The sequence below is a fragment of the Oryx dammah genome, unplaced genomic scaffold (assembly GCF_014754425.2).
Source record: "Oryx dammah isolate SB20612 unplaced genomic scaffold, SCBI_Odam_1.1 HiC_scaffold_3, whole genome shotgun sequence".
NCBI classification, from domain to species: Eukaryota; Metazoa; Chordata; class Mammalia; order Artiodactyla; family Bovidae; genus Oryx; species Oryx dammah.
The window spans coordinates 85256351-85279269 of NW_024070187.1; the positions used below are offsets into that span (position 1 = coordinate 85256351).

The following is a 22919-nucleotide window of genomic DNA, read 5'->3' on the forward strand; positions in this document are numbered from 1 at the left end:
CGCTCAGTCGTGCCTGACTCTTTGTAACCCCATAGACTGCAGCACGCCAGGCCTCCCTGTCCATCACCAGCTCCTGGAGCCTACCCAAACTCATGTCCATCAAGTTGGTGATGCCATCCAATCATCTCATCCTCTGTCATCCCTTTCTTCTTCTGCCTTCAATCTTTCCCAGCAAAAGGGTCTTTTCCAGTGAGTCAGTTCTTCCCATCATGTGGCCAAAGTACTGGAGTTTCAGCTTCAGCATCAGTCCTTCCAATGAATATTCAGGATTGATTTCCTTTAGGATTGACTGGTTGGATCTCCTTGTAGTCCAAGAGACTCTCAATGCAAGGAGTAAACACATATTATTTACTTCTGAATGCACAGGATCCAATTCTCTGACCACCAAAATAGGTGAGGTCCCTGTAACAGACTCACATACAAAATGGACCTTTCCTTCCCGACACTTATACTGACTTCTAATTTTTATTTGACTGCCTGTATTTACCAATGGTCTATAAGATTCATGATGAAGGCAGTGACTAAATCCTTATTTTTTGCTCATAGAGGCTCATTATAGACAAAAAATACTTGTCAAGTTCATAGATGAATGATTTGCACCTCATCATTCCCCTAAACCTGACATTTTATTGCACAAAATTCACCTTCAAAGGAATGAACAGCTTGAAGAGGAAGGTACTGGATGAGGTTTGGGATCAATGGAAGATCTTCCTTCTATTGTAAGTTAGATCTTTCTTCTATTGTAATACCTTATAATGTGTTTTGATGCTTTACAGTTTTGAGTGATAAATGAAGGCATTGAGAGACACCAAGCTTCACCAATCAATCTTTAATACTTCCATTCTTTCCTATTACATTCAAATAGTATGTCCTTGAGAAGCATTTATAACCATTCTCAAGTCTGTATTTAATGAAGATATAGAATTAAAATCTAAAGGCCATTGATAAGGATCAGGTTGAACTGTTAGTTATGTTAAATGAGATCATGTAGCATGCCAAAATTCACTTAGAATTTATTCATTCATTTTAACTGAGGTCATTGTGGGAAAGGGGAAAAGAAATGAACTTTACTGAATTCAGATTGTACTTACAAGCCATGTGACTTTTTTTTTTTTCAAAGAAATGAAGAGAAACCAGATGTATTGCGACTTTGAAGCTAAAATTTCAAACATCAGTATAGGCAAATACAGGAAAGCAAAAATGATGGCAAACATGTAAGTGACATGAAGATTTAGAGAATATGTGACTGGAAACAGAACATTTTTTTTGACCACAGAAGTTAAATAAGCTATTCAAGATTTACTAGAGAAACACTAGAAATTATTACTCAGGAAGATACAATTCTATTACAACATCATGATTTATTAAAGCACAGCATTCTGTACAACAAAGGGCCTTAACAGTTGTCTATTCTCAGCCAAATTTCTCTGTAAGTTAGTTCTTAGTAAAAAACATGTTATACTTTAATAATTTAACTGATGAGGAAGTTACCATAATACCTATTTTAACATTGATCAAATCTAACCACCTATCGGACATTAATGTAAAATCCTGACACAGAATTTGATTTTAAAACTTCTCAAAATAAATTCATTAAAGCAAGTTCCCTGTGAAAATATGTAAGAATGAAAGCCAGCATAATAGCAGGTGCAGTCTTTACATTTTATTAACCATAGAAGATAATTTTTTAACGAGTCTAATAGAGACATTCACCGTGCAAAAGCTGATGAGATTTACAGTCTTAAATACAAGCACCAACACAGAAAGGATATTGTGTCAGTTCAGTTCAGTTCAGTCGCTCAGTCGTGTCCGACTCTTTGCAACTCCATGAATCGCAGCACGCCAGGCCTCCCTGTCCATCACCAACTCTCAGAGTTCAACCAAACTCATGTCCATCGAGTCGGTGATGCCACCCAGCAATCTCATCCTCTGTCATCCCCTTCTCCTCCTGCCCTCAATCCCTCCCAGCATCAGAGTCTTTTCCAATGAGTCAGCTCTTCACATGAGGTGGCCAAAGTACTGGAGTTTCAGCTTTAGCATCAGTCCTTCCAATGAACACCCAGGACTAATCTCCTTTAGAATGGACTGGTTGGATCTCCTTGCAGTCCAAGGGACTCACTCTCAAGAGTCTTCTCCAACACCACAGCTCAAAAGCATCAATTCTTCGCTGCTCAGCTTTCTTCACAGTCCAACCTTCATATCCATACATGACAACTGGAAAAACCATAGCCTTGACTAGATGGACCTTTGTTGGCAACGTAATGTCTCTGCTTTTTAATACGCTATCTAGGTTGGTCATAACTTTCCTTCCAAGGAGTAAGCGTCTTTTAATTTCATGAGTGCAATCACAATCTGCAGTGATTTTGGAGCCCCTCAAAATAAAGTCTGACACTGTTTCCACTGTTTCCCCATCTATTCCCCATGAAGTGATGGGACCAGATGCCATGATCTTTGTTTTCTGAATGTTGAGCTTTAAGCCAACTTTTTCACTCTCCTCTTTCACTTTCATCAAGAGGCTTTCTAGTTCCTCTTCACTTTCTGCCATAAGGGTGGTGTCATCAGCATATCTAAAACTCCATTAATTCTACACTTAAGAGGATCATTTCTTTATGTAAGCACAATCTCATTTATGAATTACACATGATATGTAGTTTAGGATCCATCTACATTATGCTTATAACTGCGTGCTGCTGCTGCTAAGTCACTTCAGTCATGTCCGACTCTGTGCGACCCCATGGACTGCAGCCTACCAGGCTCCTCCGTCCATGGGAGTTTCCAGGCAAGAGTACTGGAGTGGGTTGCCATTGCCTTCTCCTCAAGCTATGTAACTTTGAGAAAATTACATACATAACCTCTCAACATTAGTTTCCTTATTTATAAAAGAGGGAATATAACACCTATATCAACCTGATGGGGAAATAAGAAACATAGAGATAAAATATATGAAAAGCTTAGCAGAATAATTGGCCTATCAGAAATACTCGGGCTTCCCCTGTGGCTCAGCTGATAAAGAATCCACCTGCAATGTGGGAGACCTGGGTTCTATCCCTGGGTTGGGAAGATCCCCTGGAGAAGGGAAAGGTTACACACTCCAGTATTCTGGCCTAGAAAGAGGAGGACACAACTGAGCAACTTTCACTTTCAGAAATACTCAATAAATGGCATGGCAACCCACTCTAGTGTTCTTGCCTAGGGAATCCCCAAAGACACAGGAGCCTGGAGGGCTACAGTCCATAGGGTCGCAAAGAGTTGGACATGACTGAGCGACTTAGCACACGTTAATATAAAAGCAAAATTAATATATGTAATAAACTAATTAGATGGAATAATTACTATTTCAACCTAGATATTACGTAACCAAAACACTCCTGCACAAATGAATGCATTTTATCAGGTTACTAAGAATTTGTTGCCCTGGTATACTTTCTCTCAGGTTTGTTTGTCAGGTATCTATTCTTTCAGAAGCAGATCATATTTCTGAATCAGAAGAGAAAAGGTACTCAAGAAATACTGAGGCTCAGAGTTAGCCATAGGGTTTGGATTTTGTTTTTCTCCTCTCTGGCATTAGGAACATTTGCTTTTAGTTTTACAGGTAAAAATATCTTTATATATATATATATGAGTAGAAGAAGCTGGCTAATATGAGGGCAAGGAAAGAACTCTCTAATCCAAAAATTCATCTTCTATATCAACATTTACAATTTGAAATCCCCGTTAATAGTAATGCTTTTTCTAAAGGAGACCTGCTATTTGTTCATTTTCTTTTAATTATGGAAAATTCCAAGACTAAATAAGAAGACACCACAGTACCATGCTCCTCATATTCTTGTCACCTGGCTTTAACAATTCATCTGTACTCCTACTTTCATTCCTCCTCCCATGCTATTCTGAAGCACATTCCAGGCATATTATTTCATCTGCAATTATTTCAGTACACATTTCTAAAAAATAAAGGCTCTTAAAAATATAGACACAACATCATCACTACAATTAATAGTCAGTTATTAGTAATATCAAATATCCAATGTTTAAATTTTTTGATTCTCTATAAATGACATAGACATTTGCTATTGTTCTTTTTGAGACTGCATGTTTGAATCGAGATGCAAATGAACGTATACATTACCACTAGTTGATATGCCTTTTATGTTTCTTTCAACCTCTAAGTTTCTTCAGCTCTAGTTTTTCCTTGTGATTTATTTGTCGAAGAAATTTGGTCCTGCATATTTCCCCCACAGTCTGGACTTGCTGCTTGCCTCTATGTTGTGTAATTTAACATGTTCTTTACCATATTCTTCTATTCCCTGTATTTCCCATAGTTCAGTATATCTCATCATAGAGGCTTGATTAGGTTCAGCTTCTAGAAGTGTGGTTTTCTCTCTTGTAATACCAGCAAGCCATTGGTAATCAATTTCTAGATCCATTTGGGGATGCAAAATGGTGACATTCTAATAATAAGTCAACCATTCCTATTTCATTTTTTAAAACTGAAATACTTCTATAAGGAGAAATTTACCCAGATCTACTGTTTGGAAACTTGGCTTTAAAATAACTTGGTGTTATTTTCGTTGGGAAAGGTAACATATTGACACACTGGCAGTGACCAACTTATCCTATAAAAAGGTATAATGAATCATTTTCTTTAAGACTGTAGAAACCCTCACCATGAGAAAAAAGGAGAATATAACTACAACTGAGAGAGGAAGTGAATGTTGATACAAAACCTGAGATAAAAAAACAAACAAACCTGAGATATTTGGGAAGAGATGAAATTTTAGTGCTTACAGGTAGTGCTTTGCTAAGTCTATTCTTATCTGGCATATAAATTCCTATTTGGAAGCTTACCTTAAGGTTTTGAATACCATTTGCTTATTGAGGAGTCCTATATTCTTACCTCCTGTTCAGATCTCTCCCCAGGTTTTGCACAACACTCAAAGCTCTACCTGACATGGCTACTCTGATGTCTAAAAGACAATTCAGAGCTAACATATCTAACATGGAACTTTTAGTTTCATCTCAGAATTGTGATTCAGATCTTCCCTATTTCAATAAATGGCAGCACCACCTGCCAGTTACTAAAGACAAAAAAATAGGAGAAGTCTCTGACTCCTTCTTTCCTCTAATCCCTAGAGTCAATCAATCACCAAGTGCTGTTCATTTTCAGGTTATTAACTTCTTCTTTCTCTTATCAATGTCGCTACCCTAACCCATGTCACAACTGCTGAGAAACAACTGGACCATTACAGTAGTCTTCTGGCATCCATGCTGACATGCTGGCCTTCTCTAGAACATTCTCCACAAGGAGAGAGAGTGACCTTTCTAAAAATGTCAATCAAGGTCATGAGCTGATAACTGTTGAAGCTGTGTGATGGATTCATTACACCAAATTATTGCCTTGTTTATATGTTTGAACTTTTCCAAATTAAAAAAAATAAAATGATGGGCATTCTCTGGCAGTCTAGTAATTAGGGCTTGGTGCTCTCACTGCTGAGGGCCAGGTCAGAGAACTAAAATCCCATAAGACGTGCTTTACAGCCAAAAATAATCAATTAAAAAATAAAATAAAACAAAATGTTACTCAGTTTATTTACTTTATTATTATTGTACTTCTTAGATGACTCTTCTATGTTCTTGGAATAAAACTGAAATATCTTACCTAAGCCTGTGAGCCCCAGCCAGCCCTCTGTTTACATGTCCAGCTTTATCTGATGCCACTCTTCCTGCTCAGGGAGCCCAGGCCATAACCAGTCACTTCTGAGAAACCTTTAAGCTCTTTCTTATCTTAGAGCATGTGTGCCTGTTATTCCCTCCACTAGAAAATGATCATTCCCTAGCTCTTTGCAAGGTTGGCTGCTTCTCTTCCTTCAGGTTTCAACAAAACTGCTCAATCTAAATTAGATCGTCTTCCTTTACCATTAATCTCTATCACATTATTCTGTTTATTTTATACCTTACCACAGTTTATAAGTATCTTGTTTATATATAAATATAAGGTGAATGGCACCCACTCCAGTATTCTTGCCTGGAGAATTCCATGGACAGAGGAGCCTGGCAGGCTTCAGTTCATGGGGTTGCTAAGAGTTAGACATGACTGAGCCTTATGCAGATGACACCACCCTTATGGCAGAAAGTGAAGAGGAACTAAAAAGCCTCTTGATGAAAGTGAAAGAGGAGAGTGAAAAAGTTGGCTTAAAGCTCAACATTCAGAAAACGAAGATCATGGCATCTGGTCCTATCACTTCATAGGAAATAGATGGGGAAACAGTGGAAACAGTGTCAGACTTTATTTTGGGGGGCTCCAAAATCACTGCAGATGGTGACTGCAGCCATGAAATTAAAAGACGCTTACTCTTTGGAAGGAAAGTTATGACCAACCTAGATAGCATATTCAAAAGCAGAGACATTACTTTGCCAACAAAGGTCCATCTAGTCAAGGCTATGGATTTTCCAGTGGTCATGTATGGATGTGAAAGTTGGACTGTGAAGAAAGCTGAGCACTGAAGAATTGATGCTTTTGATCTGTGGTGCTGGAAAAGACTCTTGAGAGTCCCTTGGACTGCAAGGAGATCCAACCAGTCCATTCTGAAGGAGATCAGTCCTGGGTGTTCTTTGGAAGGACTGATGCTAAAGCTGAAACTCCAGTACTTTGGCCACCTCATATGAAGAGCTGACTCATTGGAAAAGACTCTGATGCTGGGAGGGACTGGGGGCAGGAGGAGAAGGGGATGACCGAGGATGAGATGGCTGGGTGGCAACACCGACTCGATGGACAAGAGTTTGGGTGATCTCTGGGAGTTGGTGATGGACAGGGAGGCCTGGCGTGCTGCATTTCATGGGGTCGCCAAGAGTCCGACACGACTGAGCAACTGAACTGAACTGAACTGAACTAAGCCACTAACATACATATTGGACACGCACTTGTTTATTACAATAAGAAATTAACTTAAATGAATAGTTAAAGATATTTGAAGGTATGGGACTTCCTTGGTGGTCCAGTGGCTAAGACTCTGTACTCCCAACACAGGGGGCCAGGGTTGAATTCCTAGTCAGGGAACTAGGTCCCACATGCCACAACCAACAGTTTGCATGCTGCAACTAAGGATCCCACATGCCGCAACAAAAATCGAAGATCTCAAGTGCTGCTTCTAAGACTTGGTGCAGCTAAGCAAATAAATACCTTTTTAAAAAGATATTTTAAGGCATATACCCACTCACATTCTATTTTACTCATATTAAAACTCCAATTCTTTGAGAAACTGGTGGATAGAATTCAAATTTTAATCATCTTGCTTCATAAACATGGATTTATAAGCAAAGTAAGATTCTGATCAGGAGAGTAACTTCTTGAAATTGAAATTTTAGGAAGATAGTAGTATGCAGTATGGATTGGTGAAGGAGAAAGCAGAATTAGAAATCTCTGTCTGAATATACCCTCTCTTTGGTTCTAAATTGCCCAATATTTTAAAGTGCTGAATAATTTTAAGTCACAGTCACTGTTTAATTTAAATGCCCAACCTCTGAAATTATATTTTATATAATTAACATGACACCTCTCTCATTTTTACCACCAATACATCATGTAAGTTTTATCAACTGTTCAGTTCAGGCAATTCCCCTAGTGGGATGATAAAGAAAAACTCAGCAGGTATTGTTGCAGATTCTGTCCTTTGCCAATCATTGTACTGATTCAGAGTCATAGGATTCATTTATATTCAGTTACACCAAAAACAGGCTACATAAACAAGTCTACCAAACCAAGGAGCAGACACAAACTGTCTGCCAGTCATCTGAAGGATGTCCCTGGCATGACAGAATTTTAGAACTGGCAGATACCTTAGAGATTATGTAATAATCCAAAACTTCCTCATTTTAAAGGGGGTGAAACTGTTGTTCTAATAGGTGTACAGACTTACTCTTCCCAAAGTAAATGATAATATCCTAATCTGGTAATGCAAGTCTTATTTTCAGAAGACACTTAAGGAATTGAATAGTAAGTCTGTATCATATCAATATCTAGAACACAGGGCTTTTATGTCATAAATCCATTATTTTCGTTGTAGTAAGATAATGCCTCCTTTTCCCTCTTTTCCAGCATTTTTCCTTTACGTCTTTTAAAATTATTCCAGTGACCTCTGCTGTTCCTCAGATAGTACTGAGACTAATATTTTATTGTTTTTTAAAATGGTTTGCTTTATCAACATGCCAAACTTATAGTACATAAAGTCAACAGAACACATTTCACACTGGCATCTCCTTCAAGTCCTCCTAAGAGCCCAAGGTGGGTTACAAGCTATATAAAATTTAAGTTTTGTTCAAATTCTTTGAAAAGTTACTCGTAGATTTGATGGATCTCGTAAGCAAAGAAGATGGACATCTTTCAGTAAAATAAATGGATACCCAAATTCATAATGCTGTGGAAGGCTGGTTATCAGTCCGCAACCTCTATTAAGCATTTATTCGACTCAAGCATATTATTGCCGTTAAGCAGTCCCATGCACAAAACATTCTAGAAGCTAGAAGGAATTCAGTCCCCCTTACAGAGGAACTTGCATTTCACATAGTTAAGGGACCCAGGTCAAAGCTTTATAATCTACAATATTTGCTCAACATACCTTGAGTATGTCACCACAGCAGTTTTCCCAGCTGCTGATGACAGCCCCACTCTTCTGCAGAGGCAGTGTTGGACCCTGGCTATCTCCTAGTTCTGGCTTTTAAATATGCCCATAAAACAACCCACTTAGATCCCTTCCTCTCTTCGGGTGAAACCACACTCAAATCATTCCTACCAGTTGAAATTCACTCCTCTTTTTACATACTTGGCAGAGAGACTCCACAGTCTTTCATCTGGGCATTCACAGTGGGCAGAACTGTGCTGGCAATTCCATCCCTCAGTTCAGGACCCTGACATCCCAGAGTTGAAGCCAACTTCCTTCCAGATCGCTGACACCCAGCTAAGCAGCTTGGAGCGCTCTGCCACCGCCCACAACTTCCAACGGGGTGGACTGGCCTCGACCGGCCGGGCAGCCACCGCTCACTGGCGGGCGTGGTCCGCGGCTGCCTAGGTGTCCAGAACATTGGGGACCAGGGGGATCGCAGCGGGAGGGGTAGGGTGGGCGCCCACCGCTCTCGCGAGAGCTCACGAGGTGTGGGCAGCGAGGGGCTGGGGACCGGGAGGTGCGGGAGCGCGCGGCGGCTCTTCTCTGGGGAGCAGACGAACAGCGCTTTCCCCGCCTTCTTTTCCTTCCCCTCCCATTGAGTGATTCAAGCCGTGCGCTTCCCACTTCCGCCCCCTCTGCGAGCCATTGGAACTAGCGAAGCCAAACAAGTTGCGGCCGCCGAGCAGCTGGAGCTCCCCGCCTCCTCATCTTCTCCTCCTCCTTGCTCTCCAGGCCTGGCCGCTGCCGTCCCGAGGCCCCGCGACCGCCGAGCCCGCAGCCCAAACCGCGGCCAACATGAGCTTCTTGTTGTGAGTAGCCAGGCCCCGCGCGCGCCGGCTTTGTTCAGGCGACCTGGGCCGCGGCCCCCGCCCGCCCGCCTGGCCCCGCGCCGGGCAGGTCTCTGGGAATCTGTCCTGAGTGTTCGCGCTGCCTGACCGCTGCCGCCTCCTGGGCCGGCTTCGAGTACGCGGGGAATCTCCAGCCCCCAGGGAGGCTCTTTATCCCCGGACCCCGAGTCCCGACAACCTCGATGGATGCCTGCGGCCGCGTTTCTCCACCACCCCATCCTCTCCTCACGCTCTTCTGCGTTTGTTTGTTTGCACGCTCTACAGGGATACCTCCCACTCTTCCGCGTGACCAGTACCCGAGGCGTGCAGGGTCGCCTGTTTCCCTCTCCCTGGCCATTGCTTTTTCCTGGATCCCAAGCACAGAAAACAGAGCTTTAACCCGTCCCCCTAGGATCCTTTTCACTCCCCTCGTAGGTTTTAGGAGTGGGTAGTTGGGGCGACAAGTCTCGTGGCTGTAACACACTTAACGCGGCAGCTGACGGGTCGGGATCCCTTGGTGACAGCCAGGGGTCTTGGGGATGGAGCTCCTGGCTTTCCCGAGGTGCCCCTCCTCCCCGCGTGCTCCCCTGAAGAGCACGGGCTTTTATCTTTCTAGACAACCACCATATAGGGTCTTGTCGTGTGCCCTGAGTTGATTAGGTCCGCTGGGGAGTTGTTTTGCAAATCATTTGTAAATGCCAACTCCGCGTCACATTTAGTGCTGGTCATTATTTCCCTTACTTATCGTTTATTGCAGACGAATTGAGGGGGATGGGCAGAAAGATGGGGTGGCTGGATGGGAGTATGGGGGCAGCAAACAAGCCTCAGGTCCTCTGAAAACAGACCTTACGCTTTGGGGGACTGCTTTTGAAGGCTTGGTTGTGATTCACCTCTGTTTAATCTGTGGTTAGAAAGCTAGTAAAAATTCGGAGATTGAAACCCACCCCATATGCTCCTTTACTGTTGTGGAGAAAATTAGCATTTAAAGATTTATTTTTTTGTCCCAATTTTCTTTCCTGCCTCCCATGATTTTTCATCATCACACTGGCACCTGAATCCTGAGAATTTAATTCACCCTTATTTTCACAAGCTTATATCTAGAATATTAATCCTTTTTAGGATGTTTAAGCAAAACTGAGATATCACAGAGGCTAACAGGCAGGTTAGACTTGCTAGTATTTCTGATATGCACAGGGGAGTGAGGGGGCTGGCTTGTGTCAACCTGCCTTAACACGTTTGAGCTTGTTAAACGTCTTTCTTATGCTCATCCTGGAAGTTGATTCTGAGTTTGTCAGCTAGATAGTACTAGATGAGAGGCCTGAGTGACATAAAAATCTTCATTTCCTATATTAGTTTCAGTCAACAAATGCAAACATCTCAGCTTGAAACTTTTTATCTTGAGTATTTTTTTTACATTGCTGATGTTTGATTTCTTCAAGAATTTAAAAGCCATCTTTGAGATAGCAGTATAGATGTCCTTGACTGCTTCTGATGGGCCTTGTCTCTGAGAACTCATAGCTAACATTGGCTGAAGCAGGGAAGAACCATATTTGGCTGAAACCAGGGGATAGAGAAAGTTTTGGTGATATTTTCTGAGTATAAATACAATAGTATCCTACTCTTCTGTGACTCAGTATTTGATAATTACAGAAATGCTGTGGATAAGTTCATTTTCCTGAAGCATATTAGCTACCTAAATCATAAAAAAGAATCTTGCCATAGTTATTGTATATAGTACATGGGCTTTTCAGGGGGCATAGTGGTGAAGAATCCACCTGCCAAGCAGGAAACATGGGTTTGACCCCTGGGTCTAGAAGATCCCCTGGAGAAGGAAATGGCCACCCACTCCAGTATTCTTGCCTGGGAAATCCCATGGACATAGGAGACTGACAGGCTACAGTCCATGTGGTCACAAAGAGTCTGACACAACTTAGCTTCTAAACAACAACAATTTGGAACACAGTTTTTCAGTCAGGTCACATGTAGCCGTTAATTAATTCTCAAGGTATTTTGTCCACGTGCTTGACTGTCCAAAAAAGTTAATCTAATATCTTTGGTTTTGATTTTCATCCACTAGTAGTTTTAAAATATGAAGTAGAGAAATATTGATAATTATCAGAAGTATAAGAGCAAAGTTTTGGTTATTATCTATTCGTTATTTGGTATAGTTTCCTGGATATTATTTCTGTTCCAACAGATAAGCAGAGAAAGTAAAGTAAAAGCTGTACTTCAGGAGTTAAATACAAATATTTTCCCCAGTTCTTGGAAGCTTGCTTGTAAGGCTGCCATAAGTGGATGGAGGTGAGGAAATAGGGCAATGTGAGATACGCATATAAAGGTGATGACTCGTAACTTTTGCAGGCTGTAAGATAGAAGGAAAGAATTATTGATTAAAAAAAAGTCATTCATATGCAGGCAGTGGTGTAGGCACTGGGAATCATTTCTGAACAAAACAGATGAAAATTCCTGCTTTAGTGGAGCTTATTTTCTGGTAAGGGACTTCCCTGGTGGCTCAGACGGTAAAGTGTCTGTCTACAATGCGGGAGACCCGGCTTCGATGCGGGAGACCCGGGTTCGATGCGGGAGACCTGGGTTCGATCCCTGGTTGGGGAAGATCCACTGGAGAAGGAAATGGCAATCCACTCCAGTACTATTGCCTGGAAAATCCCATGAACAGGGGAGCCTGGTAGGCTATAGTCCATCATAAACACTGAACATCAGTACCTTTTATAGTATGGTAGGAGGTTGTCAGTGGACCAAAGTCCCTGAGAAAGATGTTTTAGATAGGAAGTGAAGTAATTTTAGGTAATCCTCGGGGGGAGGTGTTTAGTTAATCTGCAGCAGTGATACCTTTGTGTAGCTTTTATACAAATGGCTCAAAGTAAATTTGCACTTCATATATGAATCTGACTGGGACAAAGCTTTAGTTGTGCTCCATATTGGCCTGTGTGTGTCTTCAAATTTAGCTAAACTCCCAGATGGTGCATACAAAAACTTTACAGGAACCTAATTTAACTTTGTAGACTCAAATCTTTAAACACATCCTTAGCACCTGCTGTGTGTTAGGCATTGTGCAAGATGTGAGCCTGCAGAAATGGTAGACAGTGTATAAATAGTCATCTGTAAGAGATGCTGTGCAACCCCAGGGATCCAGAGAATACAGAGCATTTTGTCCTCTCCTTTCATGGAAGAAATGGTGAATGGAAGGTATAACAGGAGTTCTCTAAAAGGGGAAATGGGAGATTTCAGTCAGAGGAAGCATCAGGAGGCATGAAATTGCCCATGAATTCTCCATTTTGTTCAGGTTTATTCAAGAGGCTGTAGAACTGGAGACTTGGACGGGATCTTTCAGTAACACAGCCTACTCCCCTCATCTCGCTCAAGTGGCAAAATCCCAACTTCAGGTTACTTACCTAATTATTAGCCTGGGTAGAATCGGAACACAGATTTCTTGATTTAGGGCTTTTCCTATCCTGATGTTTTATGAGTATAAAATTCAGGGAGATGTAGGATCAGAGTGAGTTCTTAACAGTATCATTCAACAAATATTAATATATAGTGTCTTCTCTCTGTTTCTGGCATTTTTAGATTGCAGGTCTTTTTTGACATGTAATTCCACAGAAACATTTGATTAGGAAAAAGGAAGTGAAAGTCACTCAGTTGTATCTGACTCTTTGTGACCCCTTGGACTGTAACCCACCAGACTCCTCTGTCCATGGAGTTCTTCAGGCAAGAATACTGCCGTGGGTTGCCATTTCCTTCTCCAGGGGATCTTTCAGACCCAGGGATTGAACTCGGGTCTCCTGCATAGCAGGCAGTTTCTTTACAGATAGAGCCACCAGGAAAGCTCCCCCAAGGTGTAATTTCCTAATGTAAGGCTACTCAGTTGGAACAGAGTTAAAATAAATATAGTTAACTTTAAAATGGAAATTCATAGGAAAGGTGGTTTAGGAATGTGAATGAATATAAACCAAACCTATTTCTGTATAGGAAGAAACAAAGAGGTGGGGCAAGGAAGGAAAAAAGGAAAGAAATATTTATTAAGCGTTATGGTGGACAACTGCCATTTGTGTTTTCAAAAAAATAGCAGTTTAGGAAAGGGGACCCAGGTTTTCAGCTGTGATAATATCTGTTTCTCTGTCTCTTCTGCTTTTCTCTCTTCTCTCCTTTCTTTCAAAGACCCCTCTGCCCCACCCATCCCAGCATCTTTGTTTTCATTCAGATGATTTAACTGATTTTAGTACCTGAACATCCTCACCTATAAAAGAAATTCACAGTAAAATAACCTAAGTGCTATGTACCAGGCACTAAATGCTTTAAATAGTTTAATAACAAATAGGAACCCCATTTTTAGAGATGAAGAAACTGACAAAGAGAGGTTAAATAATTTGCTCAAAATTATGTGGCCAGTCTGTGGGGTAGCTGGAATTTGAATCCTGGCAGTCTCAATCCAGAGAACCTGCCTCTTATTACCTTATCTATAATTGATAAAATTATATAAAAAGGTAGTATTCAGACGGGCCTTGTTTTTCAGAGAAGTCTTCCATTACCAGGTATTAATATCTCATACTGTTAGGACTGTTTTCTAAGGTGGAAGAGAAAATAAAAACCTTTACATTTAAATAATACTTTAACATTATTTTTGACTTTTAGTGTAGGATTAATGCACATTTTGATGAAATCACAAAATACTGATAAGAAAAGGAAGAAAATAAAAATCTCTCATAATTGCACCTTCAGAGATAGCTATTGTATTTTGTGATATTACTTCCTAATCTTTTCCATCATGTTTTGTTTGTATATATTTAAAAATATACAAATAGATCTCTACTGTGCATAGATCAGGTTTTTCACTTGTGAATTTTTTATGTCAAGATACTACTGCAGAATCACTTTGAGTGTCTGTTGACCAAGTATTAACAGTTTTATTGTTTGTCAACCCAATTAAGTACAGTATGCTTGTTTTGCAGAGGGAATTGAAGTCAGTTTGGTCATGTTTTCAGAACTGTAGTTTTGGGAATTGTGACTACTTGGCTGGCCTTGGTTTACTTTTACCATCTTTTACAGAGTTGCATTTGTTTTACAGTACTGAGTGCAAAATAATTACTGTTTGATTACTTTTACCATTAATGATTTTTTTTTCTTGATGTAGTTAAAGAGTTCTTGTACCTTTAGAGTTTTGGATATATGAAAATATATGTAATACTTCTCTTTAGTGTATATTTGGTTAGGAGGTATTGAAGCGAGCCTTTCCTGATGGCTCTATGCGTAAAGAATCTGCCTGCAATTCAAGAGATACAAGAGACTCTGGTTTGATCCCCGGGTTGGGAAGATCCCCTGGAGGAGGAAATGGCAAACCCCTGCAGAATTCTTGCCTGAAAAATCCCATGGACAGAGGAGCCTGACAGGCTATAACCCAAAGGGTTATCATTAATATTTAATATTTTTTAGGAGCTGTTTTGGGACTATATACCTATCCCCTTCCTCATTCCATTTTTACCTACGAGTTCTGGTGTCTGTTAAAATTTCTTTTCTGTATTATTATTATGATGCTTGACAATGTTCTCATTCTATCACTGCTTTTGTACTTATTATTTGACATTTTTACTGTAAGGGAGCCTTTATCCTTTCCATTAATTATTATTATTTTTTAATATCAGCATGGGCTCATGGGTTTCTGTTTTATTTAATGAGTTAGTTTTGACCCTCATAGCTTATTCTGGTGCTCAGATGGTCTCAGTTATGGCCAGTGGGAGTCCTCTAGATGCTGTCTCCTGGGTCCCTGTGATTCGTTCCTGTCTTTCTCTGAGCACTCCATTCCTTTTGGCACCATCAGACATTCCCGGTTTATCTTATACTTTCCATGCCTCAACCCTGGGGCTGACCACTTCCCTGAGGGCCTTGGTTCTAGCCAGCAGAGGACAGTATTTGGGAACCAGAATTTAGGTGAAAGGTGTCCTAATTACTGCAGATGTTTTGCTGCTCCCAGCCATCTCATTGGCCGATGCTAGAAAAGTCCATACCCACACGAATTTAAATCGAAATACTTTTTCTATGTCTGTTCGTCTGAGTCTCATCCCTTTACATGTTTTTCACTTCCTCCTTTGTCAGTGAGAAACCTGGCTGTTATACTCAGTATACTTAGTTGTTCAGCCCTCTCTGTCTAAAGCGATTCTCCTAACTCTGCCTGACCACCTCTCTTGTGGCTTGGCCTCCAGCTGTCATCCAGCCACCATTACTCCCTGAGCACGTGTGGACCCTCACTTCCACCGTAATAAGGATGGAAGCAGTTTGATACTCCGTTGTGTATTGTATGAGTGTGATAGTAATCTAATGGATCCTGTGTTTAAAACTGATACCTCAGACATGTTGGGAGGATACTTTATCCTGAATGTAAAAGTTCTAGCTCAGTAAATTGTAGTTCCATGTAGCAGTGATATCTAGTTTGTTGTCAACATCTCAACAGTGTGATGGTTGCTTGTAGCTGTTCTTGTTTTTTATAAACATAGTCAGCATTTCTGATTACTAAATCAGAGCCAATTTTTATAGGTTTATTATCATATGTATTAGTGCTACTTTGATTTTCTGAAATTAGAACTTAAAAGCAGGAGTTTGAAGGTAAATAAACATATTTGGCTAATAGTCTAAGAACCTCATAGCCAGGTGGCCTTATTGTTACTATTTGCAGTGGAAAGACTGGGTCTTATTTTATTGCTACTATTGTTTTTATCTTTTTGCCTAAGTTCTCCTGTTCTCAAACAGAAATTTGATGAAAATACTTCAGTAGTTGTAGTATTGGGTATTAATTTTGTGTGTTTCTTTGTAGGGATAGTTAATGGTTTAACTTAAATACTTTCTTATTATTCAGTACAAACATAGAATAAAGTGGAAGCAGTAGCAGTCAAAGTCTGAAAACTTTTCTGGAGTCTCGATGCCCAGATCATGTTCCAGACAGGTGGGCAGCAGCATGATCCCCTCTTTAGAGAATCTGTTTGCTGGTGGCCTGTATCATTAGATTTAACTACTGAAGTAGCTCTTTGTTTAGAAACTCCCCGTTGGTTATAGGTTTTACTCACATATGCCTGGCTCCATTCTCCCTAGCCCTTCCTCAAACCCTGCCAAATGTTCAGCTGGTTCTCTTAGTTTCAACTCTTAGAAACTGCACTTTTGAGCCAGTGAACAACAAACCGATTTGTCAAAACTGAAGTCTCTCACCTGGAGCACAGTATAGTTTGGAGTACTGATGCTTGTGTCTCTACCCTATTTGTTAAGGACTCCCAAAGGAGTCTTTATCTGTCAGACTGTTCAACCTGTAAATCAATCCTTTCTTAAACTTTTCAAGCTTTTAATTTGACAAATGGCAATTTATCAAGAACTGAAATTAAAAAAAATTTTTTTTTCTGATTATAATGAGAGCTAAACTATACCAAAAAATACAATTCTAAGTGGCTAGACATTGGGAAAGTGTTCCTCAGTTGAACTGTACTAATTTTAGCTTTTGCTGAAGTAGGAGCATCTTTATAAGGTGTTGGGACTGTATTATCAAATGATAACTAGGTTCTAGAGATACATTTACCCTTTTTTGTCATTGAATATTTAAAAGAAAGTATCACTGTCATTTTATTTAGCACCATTGGGACAGAAGGTTACTCTTGACCCTCTGGTGACAGAAGGTCATCTCCTGGGCTGAGATCAATATCTATATATAACTCTTGAGAAGTCTACTTTAGAGAAAGTGTGGAGCTTTGGCATCACTTAGGAGTGATTTTAAAAAGCACCTTCAAGTTTGAGAAGTTTTAGACAATAGTAAGTGGAGTTTGTCTGGATATTGAGTTAAATGATTCAAAATAAAGAAGAAAATTCTTTGGTGTTCAGCATAACACTACCTCTGTTCTTGAGAGACTCTTCGAGGCCCTGACAAAGATTCTTTACTTGACCACACTTTGGTCAGGTCTTGAACCTTCTCCTAGGCCTGTCTGCGCACTTCCTTGTAAAAAGTCTAGCTTTAGTAAGAACCCTGCTGGTCAGTTTAACTAGAATCCCCTGCCACCCTCAGGATCTGATCTGCTTCCTCATCCACCACCATCCCTCAGGTGATATCTGATCACCTCGGCCTGTGTTCAACAAGAATCCTGTTCCGTTCAGTTTAGTCGCTTAGTTGTGTCTGACTCTTTGCGACCCCATGGGCTGTTAAGAATCCTGTTAGGTCAGTTTAACCAGGACTGCCCCCCGACCCATCCCCGTTCCCCTGATATATTGTCTTGGTAATGTTTTCGTTCACCCCTGCACCCTGCTCCTTGGTTATAAATTCCCACTTGCCTTACCAATGCTGTATTTGGAGTTGAGCTCAATCTGTCTATCCTACTGTAAAATCCCACTGCAGTAGCCCCAATAGCCATCTGATTGTTCCTGAATAAAGTCTGTATACCATTTTTAACCTGGTGGTGCAGAGGTTAAAGCGTCTGCCTGCAATATGAGAGCACTGGGTTCGATCCCTGGGTCGGGAAGATACCCTGGAGAAGGAAATGGCAACCCACTCCAGTACTCTTGCCTGGGGAATCCCATGGACGGAGGAGCTTGGTGGGCTACAATCCACGGGTTGCAAAGAGTCGGACACGACTGAGCGACTTCACTTTCACTTTCACCATTTTTAACAGATGTCAGTGAATATTATTTTTTCTTTAACAGTCCTCAAGGTTAAATTCTCTGGTTGTCTTTACACACTTATAATTATTTATAATTATTATTTAAGGTCTTTTCCTCCTTCCTAGACTGTAAGTTTCATAAGGTTTGTTCACTGTTTTATTTCCCAGCATGTTAGTACATGCTTGGCATGTACTTGCTTGGCAAGTATGTCCTCAGTATATAAACATTTTTGATTAACTGAAGGTTGTCATAGAACAGTGGCTTGTGAATGAGGAGACCTGGGTTTTAAGAGTCTTTGGTTTGTCACTGGCCATGTGACTTTGGGCACATCACTTAATTTCTTCTATTTTCTCTGTTTACTGGGGCAAAATAAAAGCCTGTGCCATTGGGTAAATGTGAGAATTAAATGAGAGAATGTATATGGAGGTTTTCAACAACCAGAGAATCCTGTACATGAAATTCCCAAGCCATTATGTAAACTCTAACTGAATTCAAATTTTTTTTTTAGCTATCTTAGCATGGTATTGCTGAATATTACAATAAATATTTATTGGCATCGCCTGTGTATAATCAGAGTGTTATTAGCTACTAGTGGCAGGAGAAGAAAGGTAGGGGTTCAGAAATAAAATGTGGTCTCTGTTCTCAAGAATCTTAAAATTGGAGACTGGAATGTTAACATGGATGTGCTCTTCAATAATTTTTTTAATTCATTGGTTTGAAGTCCATTAGTTAATGAAGGTTAAAGATTATTGAGATTATTATTAATGTCCTCTTGAGTGTACAAACATCTTTGTGTGAAATAGAGAAGCGTTTATGAAAGTTGTAAGATGGAACTTTCTGGCAGGCCAGTGGTTAAGACTCAGCACTTCCAGTGAAGGGAGTGAGGGTTCCGTCCCTGGCTGGGGAACTAAGATCCTGCATGCTGCATGGTGGCTAAAAAAAAAATTCTTTTTTTAGATGGGTCTGGTATGTTTGTGCTGTAGAAGTTTTGCAGATATGGGCTTCTGTCTTTTTAAGCAGAGGCTGTTTCTATGAGGATGGGTTTGAGGGACCATTTTGCTTAGTTTAGGCACTGCTGCTTCTGTTGCTCCATTCTAGCATCACATTTTTTGTTTTTGTTTTGGCTGTACTGCAAGGATTGAGCCAGGCCACGGCAAGGAAAGTGAGCCTAACCACTGGACCTCCAGGGAATTCCGTGGCATGGTAGGGAGGAGGGGTTGTGTGTGTCTGTGTGTTCTTTGCTGTTTTCTTGGCTTTGCAACATGTCGGATCTTAGTTCCCCGCCAGGGATTGAACCCATACCTCGCCGCCTTTGAAGCACGTTATCTTAACTACTGGACTACCAGGGAAGTCCCACATTGTGCTTTTTTAATACCGAAAGGAGGTGGCTGGAATCCTTTGACCCAGTTTTTTTTCTGCAATTCACTTGGGTATCTCAAGTAGAGATTGGAATGGGCTGGAAGGGGTTGGCAAATGCCAAGGCATAGAGGGCCCTCATGATAATGATGTTTGTGTAACACTTCAGCCTCCTCTGCTCCTTCCTTCCTTGTCTACCACTCCATTCCCTCCCCATCTCCCTACCCCCCAACCCGTTTACCCCTTTATTCCCACTTCTTTCAACAGACATTTCTCCCAAGCCAGCCTACCTTTGTAAAATGTCATTCCTATTGTTCTGGCTAGACTGCCCTTCTCCTTCCCACCTGCGTTTCTTTAGTTCAGGCGTGTGTGCATGCTCAGGCATGTCCAACTCTTTGCTACTCCACGGACTGTACTTACTAGGCAAAAATACTGCAGTAGGCTGCCATTTCCTCCTCCAGGAGACCTTACCCACCCAGGGATCGAGCTGTGTCTCCTGTCTGCTGCATTGGCAGGCTGATTCTTTCTGGAGCCAACTCATTTTTTCTGACTTATGCTTCCTTCCCAATTTGTTAGCTATCACGTCAGTGTCCTCCTCCACAGTCCTTATTATAGCTCGTATCAAAAAGATGTTATACTTGTCAGTTTTCAGGCCTTTCTTCCTCATCAGAGTATGTGACCTCTTTGAGGATGCAGCAGTTTCAAAAGTCATTTTTAAATCTCTTATCAATTTTTTACATATGTTACCAATTACATGTGGAATCTAAAAAATGATTCAAGTAAACTTATGTACAAAACAGACTCACAGACTTAGAAAACAAACATATGACTACCAAAGGGAATGGGATGGGAGAGGCAGAGGGAAAGATAAATTAGAAGTAAAAAAATTTTTCAAGTATTTTCATGGTGGTAGGTGGAGGTATGAGTGATTTCTCCTTTATTCTGCTCTAATTTTCCCCTTCCAGAGACTTTCACTCATTGGAAAAGACTCTGCTGCTGGGAAAGATTGAGGGCAGGAGGAGAAGGGGATGACAGAGGATGAGATGATTGGATGGCATCACTGACTCAATGGACATGGGTTTGGGTGGACTCCAGGGATTGGTGATGGACAGGCAGGCCTGGCATGCTGCGGTTCATGGGGTCGTAAAGAGTCCAAAACGACTGAGCGACTGAACTGAACAGAGACTTTTGGAGAAATGGAAATAGGTGACTATTATATACAGAAAGATCTGAAACACTCATTTATTGAATCTTTATTTTATAATTTTGTATAGAGATGTGGTTGTCTTATCCTTTCAAAGACTTACGTATGCCCGGCACGTTCCACTGTAAAAACTGTGTTCCAATAGCAGTGAATGCAAGTGCTCGAACCCCGCATCCCCTACCACCATCACACCACTGAGAATGCTAATCATAACTTCTTGACCTTCATATATGTATACATCCAGTAGTCATGTATGGATGTGAGTTGGGCCATAAAGAAGGCAGAAGAGTTGATGCTTTCAAACTGTGGTGCTAGGGAAGACTCTTAAGAGTCCTTTGGACAGCAAGGAGATCCAACCAGTCCATTCTGAAGGAGATGAACCCTGGGATTTCTTTGGAAAGAATGATGCCAAAGCTGAAACTCCAGTACTTTGGCCACCTCATGCGAAGAGTTGACTCATTGGAAAAGACTCTGATGCTGGGAGGGATTGGGGGCAGGAGGAGAAGGGGACGACCGAGGATGAGATGGCTGGATGGCATCATGGACTCAATGGACGTGAGTCTGAGTGAACTCCGGGAGTTGGTGATGGACAGGGAGGCCTGGCGGGCTTCGATTCATGGGGTCTCAAAGAGTCAGACGTGACTGAGCGACTGAACTGAACTGAACTGTATGTATTCTTTGGGGAACTGTCTTTAGGTCTTTGGCCATTTTTGACTGGGTTATTTTTTTTGTTATTGATTTGCTTGTCTTCTTTATTTCTAATGGCATACTTAGGCTGCTTGCTTTTACTGTCATCAACATTTTTACTCTTCATCTTAAAAGGTGAAAGTAACATCTTTTATGTTGAAATTTAGAATGCAGTTGTTTAATAAGTGAAATTTAAAAATTAACAGTCATGTGAAAAGTAACAGTAGAATGTAATTATTCCCGTATGGCTCAGTGGTAAAGAACCCACCTGCCAACACAGGGGATGCAGGTTCAGTCCCTGGGTCAGGAAGATCCTCTGGAGGAGGAAATGGCAACCCATTCTAGTGTGCTTGCCAGGAAAATCTCATAGGCCAAGGAGCCTGGAGGGTTACAGTCCTGGGGTGGGAAGGAATCGTTCATGCCTGAGCATGTTGCACACAGGAAAATACTACTTTTCTCCAAGATAAGCACGAATTATCCATAGAGGTGGATTTTTTACAGAATGAGATATTTAACTCTAATTGAATTTCCTGTTTCTTAGTTATCTTTATGATATTTTAATGCAGATAAGCAACTGTTAATTTAATGCAAGTAATCAACATGTTCGGGAAACAGGTGACATACTATACAGATGACCTATAGATTCTGAAGGTAGATGTAAAACTGCTTTTCACTTATTACGCTCAATGCATTTATTGCCTTTCTTATGAAATCTGATAGAGAGCTCTACCAGGGTTTTTCTTGCTGGATTATTTCAGAGTGGAGAGTCTTTTTCCCCAAATATGAAGAAGTAGTTGTGTCTGATTGCTAGTGACTCTGAAGAATATGCCTTTCTGGTATGCTTATTGTTTTTGAGTACTTACTAGTCAAACTGTGGTGAGCAAAAGTAAGTTATATGTTATGAAAATTCAGAACACCTTCATTTTATCAATAAATACTTTGCATAATTTTCTGTGTGAGAAACCATGCTAGTTTTGATTAATTTGTTCCTTTTTTTTTTCAATGGCGGTTCTGATATTCACATTTCACTTAGTTCATAAGAAACTGGGGAGAAAGGAAAAGAATCTTGCATTTAGATTTATGTGTTTTTTATCTTCTTTGATGGTTTTCACTCATTTGTGTTACTCTTTCTCCATTTTGGGCTTCCCTGGTGGCTCACCGGTGAAGAATCTGACTGGAGTTCAGGAAACACAGGTTCAATCCCTGGGTTGGGAAGATTGCCTGGAGGAGGGCATGGCAACCCCTTCCAGTATTCTTCCTTGGAGAATCCAATGGACAGAGGAGTCTGGCAGGCTGCCGTCCATAGGGTTGCAAAGAGTTATACACAACTGAAACGACTTAGCATACACGCATGCTCTTAGGTTTAAATGGCCATAGTTGAAGCCCTTTCCCGGTACTGGGGAGTATAGCTGAATCTCAGATAATATGAAATGTAACTATTGTAGTTGACAATATTAGGATTAAAGGGGCTTTTTTTTTTTTTTTTAATTGTACCTTTCTTGTGCAATACAGTTCTTGTTCTGCCTTTGGTTCCCAGGTTTG

At 40.8% G+C, this 22919-nt stretch overlaps 1 protein-coding gene across 1 annotated transcript in view; it reads left to right on the forward strand.

Annotated features, from left to right (window-relative positions):
* The first annotated feature begins 9159 nt into the window (after positions 1 to 9159).
* MOB1B (MOB kinase activator 1B) overlaps positions 9160 to 22919 on the forward strand; it is a 57794-nt gene continuing 44034 nt past the window's right edge. The window contains exon 1 of the mRNA XM_040237031.1: positions 9160 to 9466. Within this exon, the coding sequence (XP_040092965.1) occupies positions 9453 to 9466 (14 nt within the window). The 5' untranslated portion in view covers positions 9160 to 9452. The remainder of the gene's footprint in view (positions 9467 to 22919) is intronic.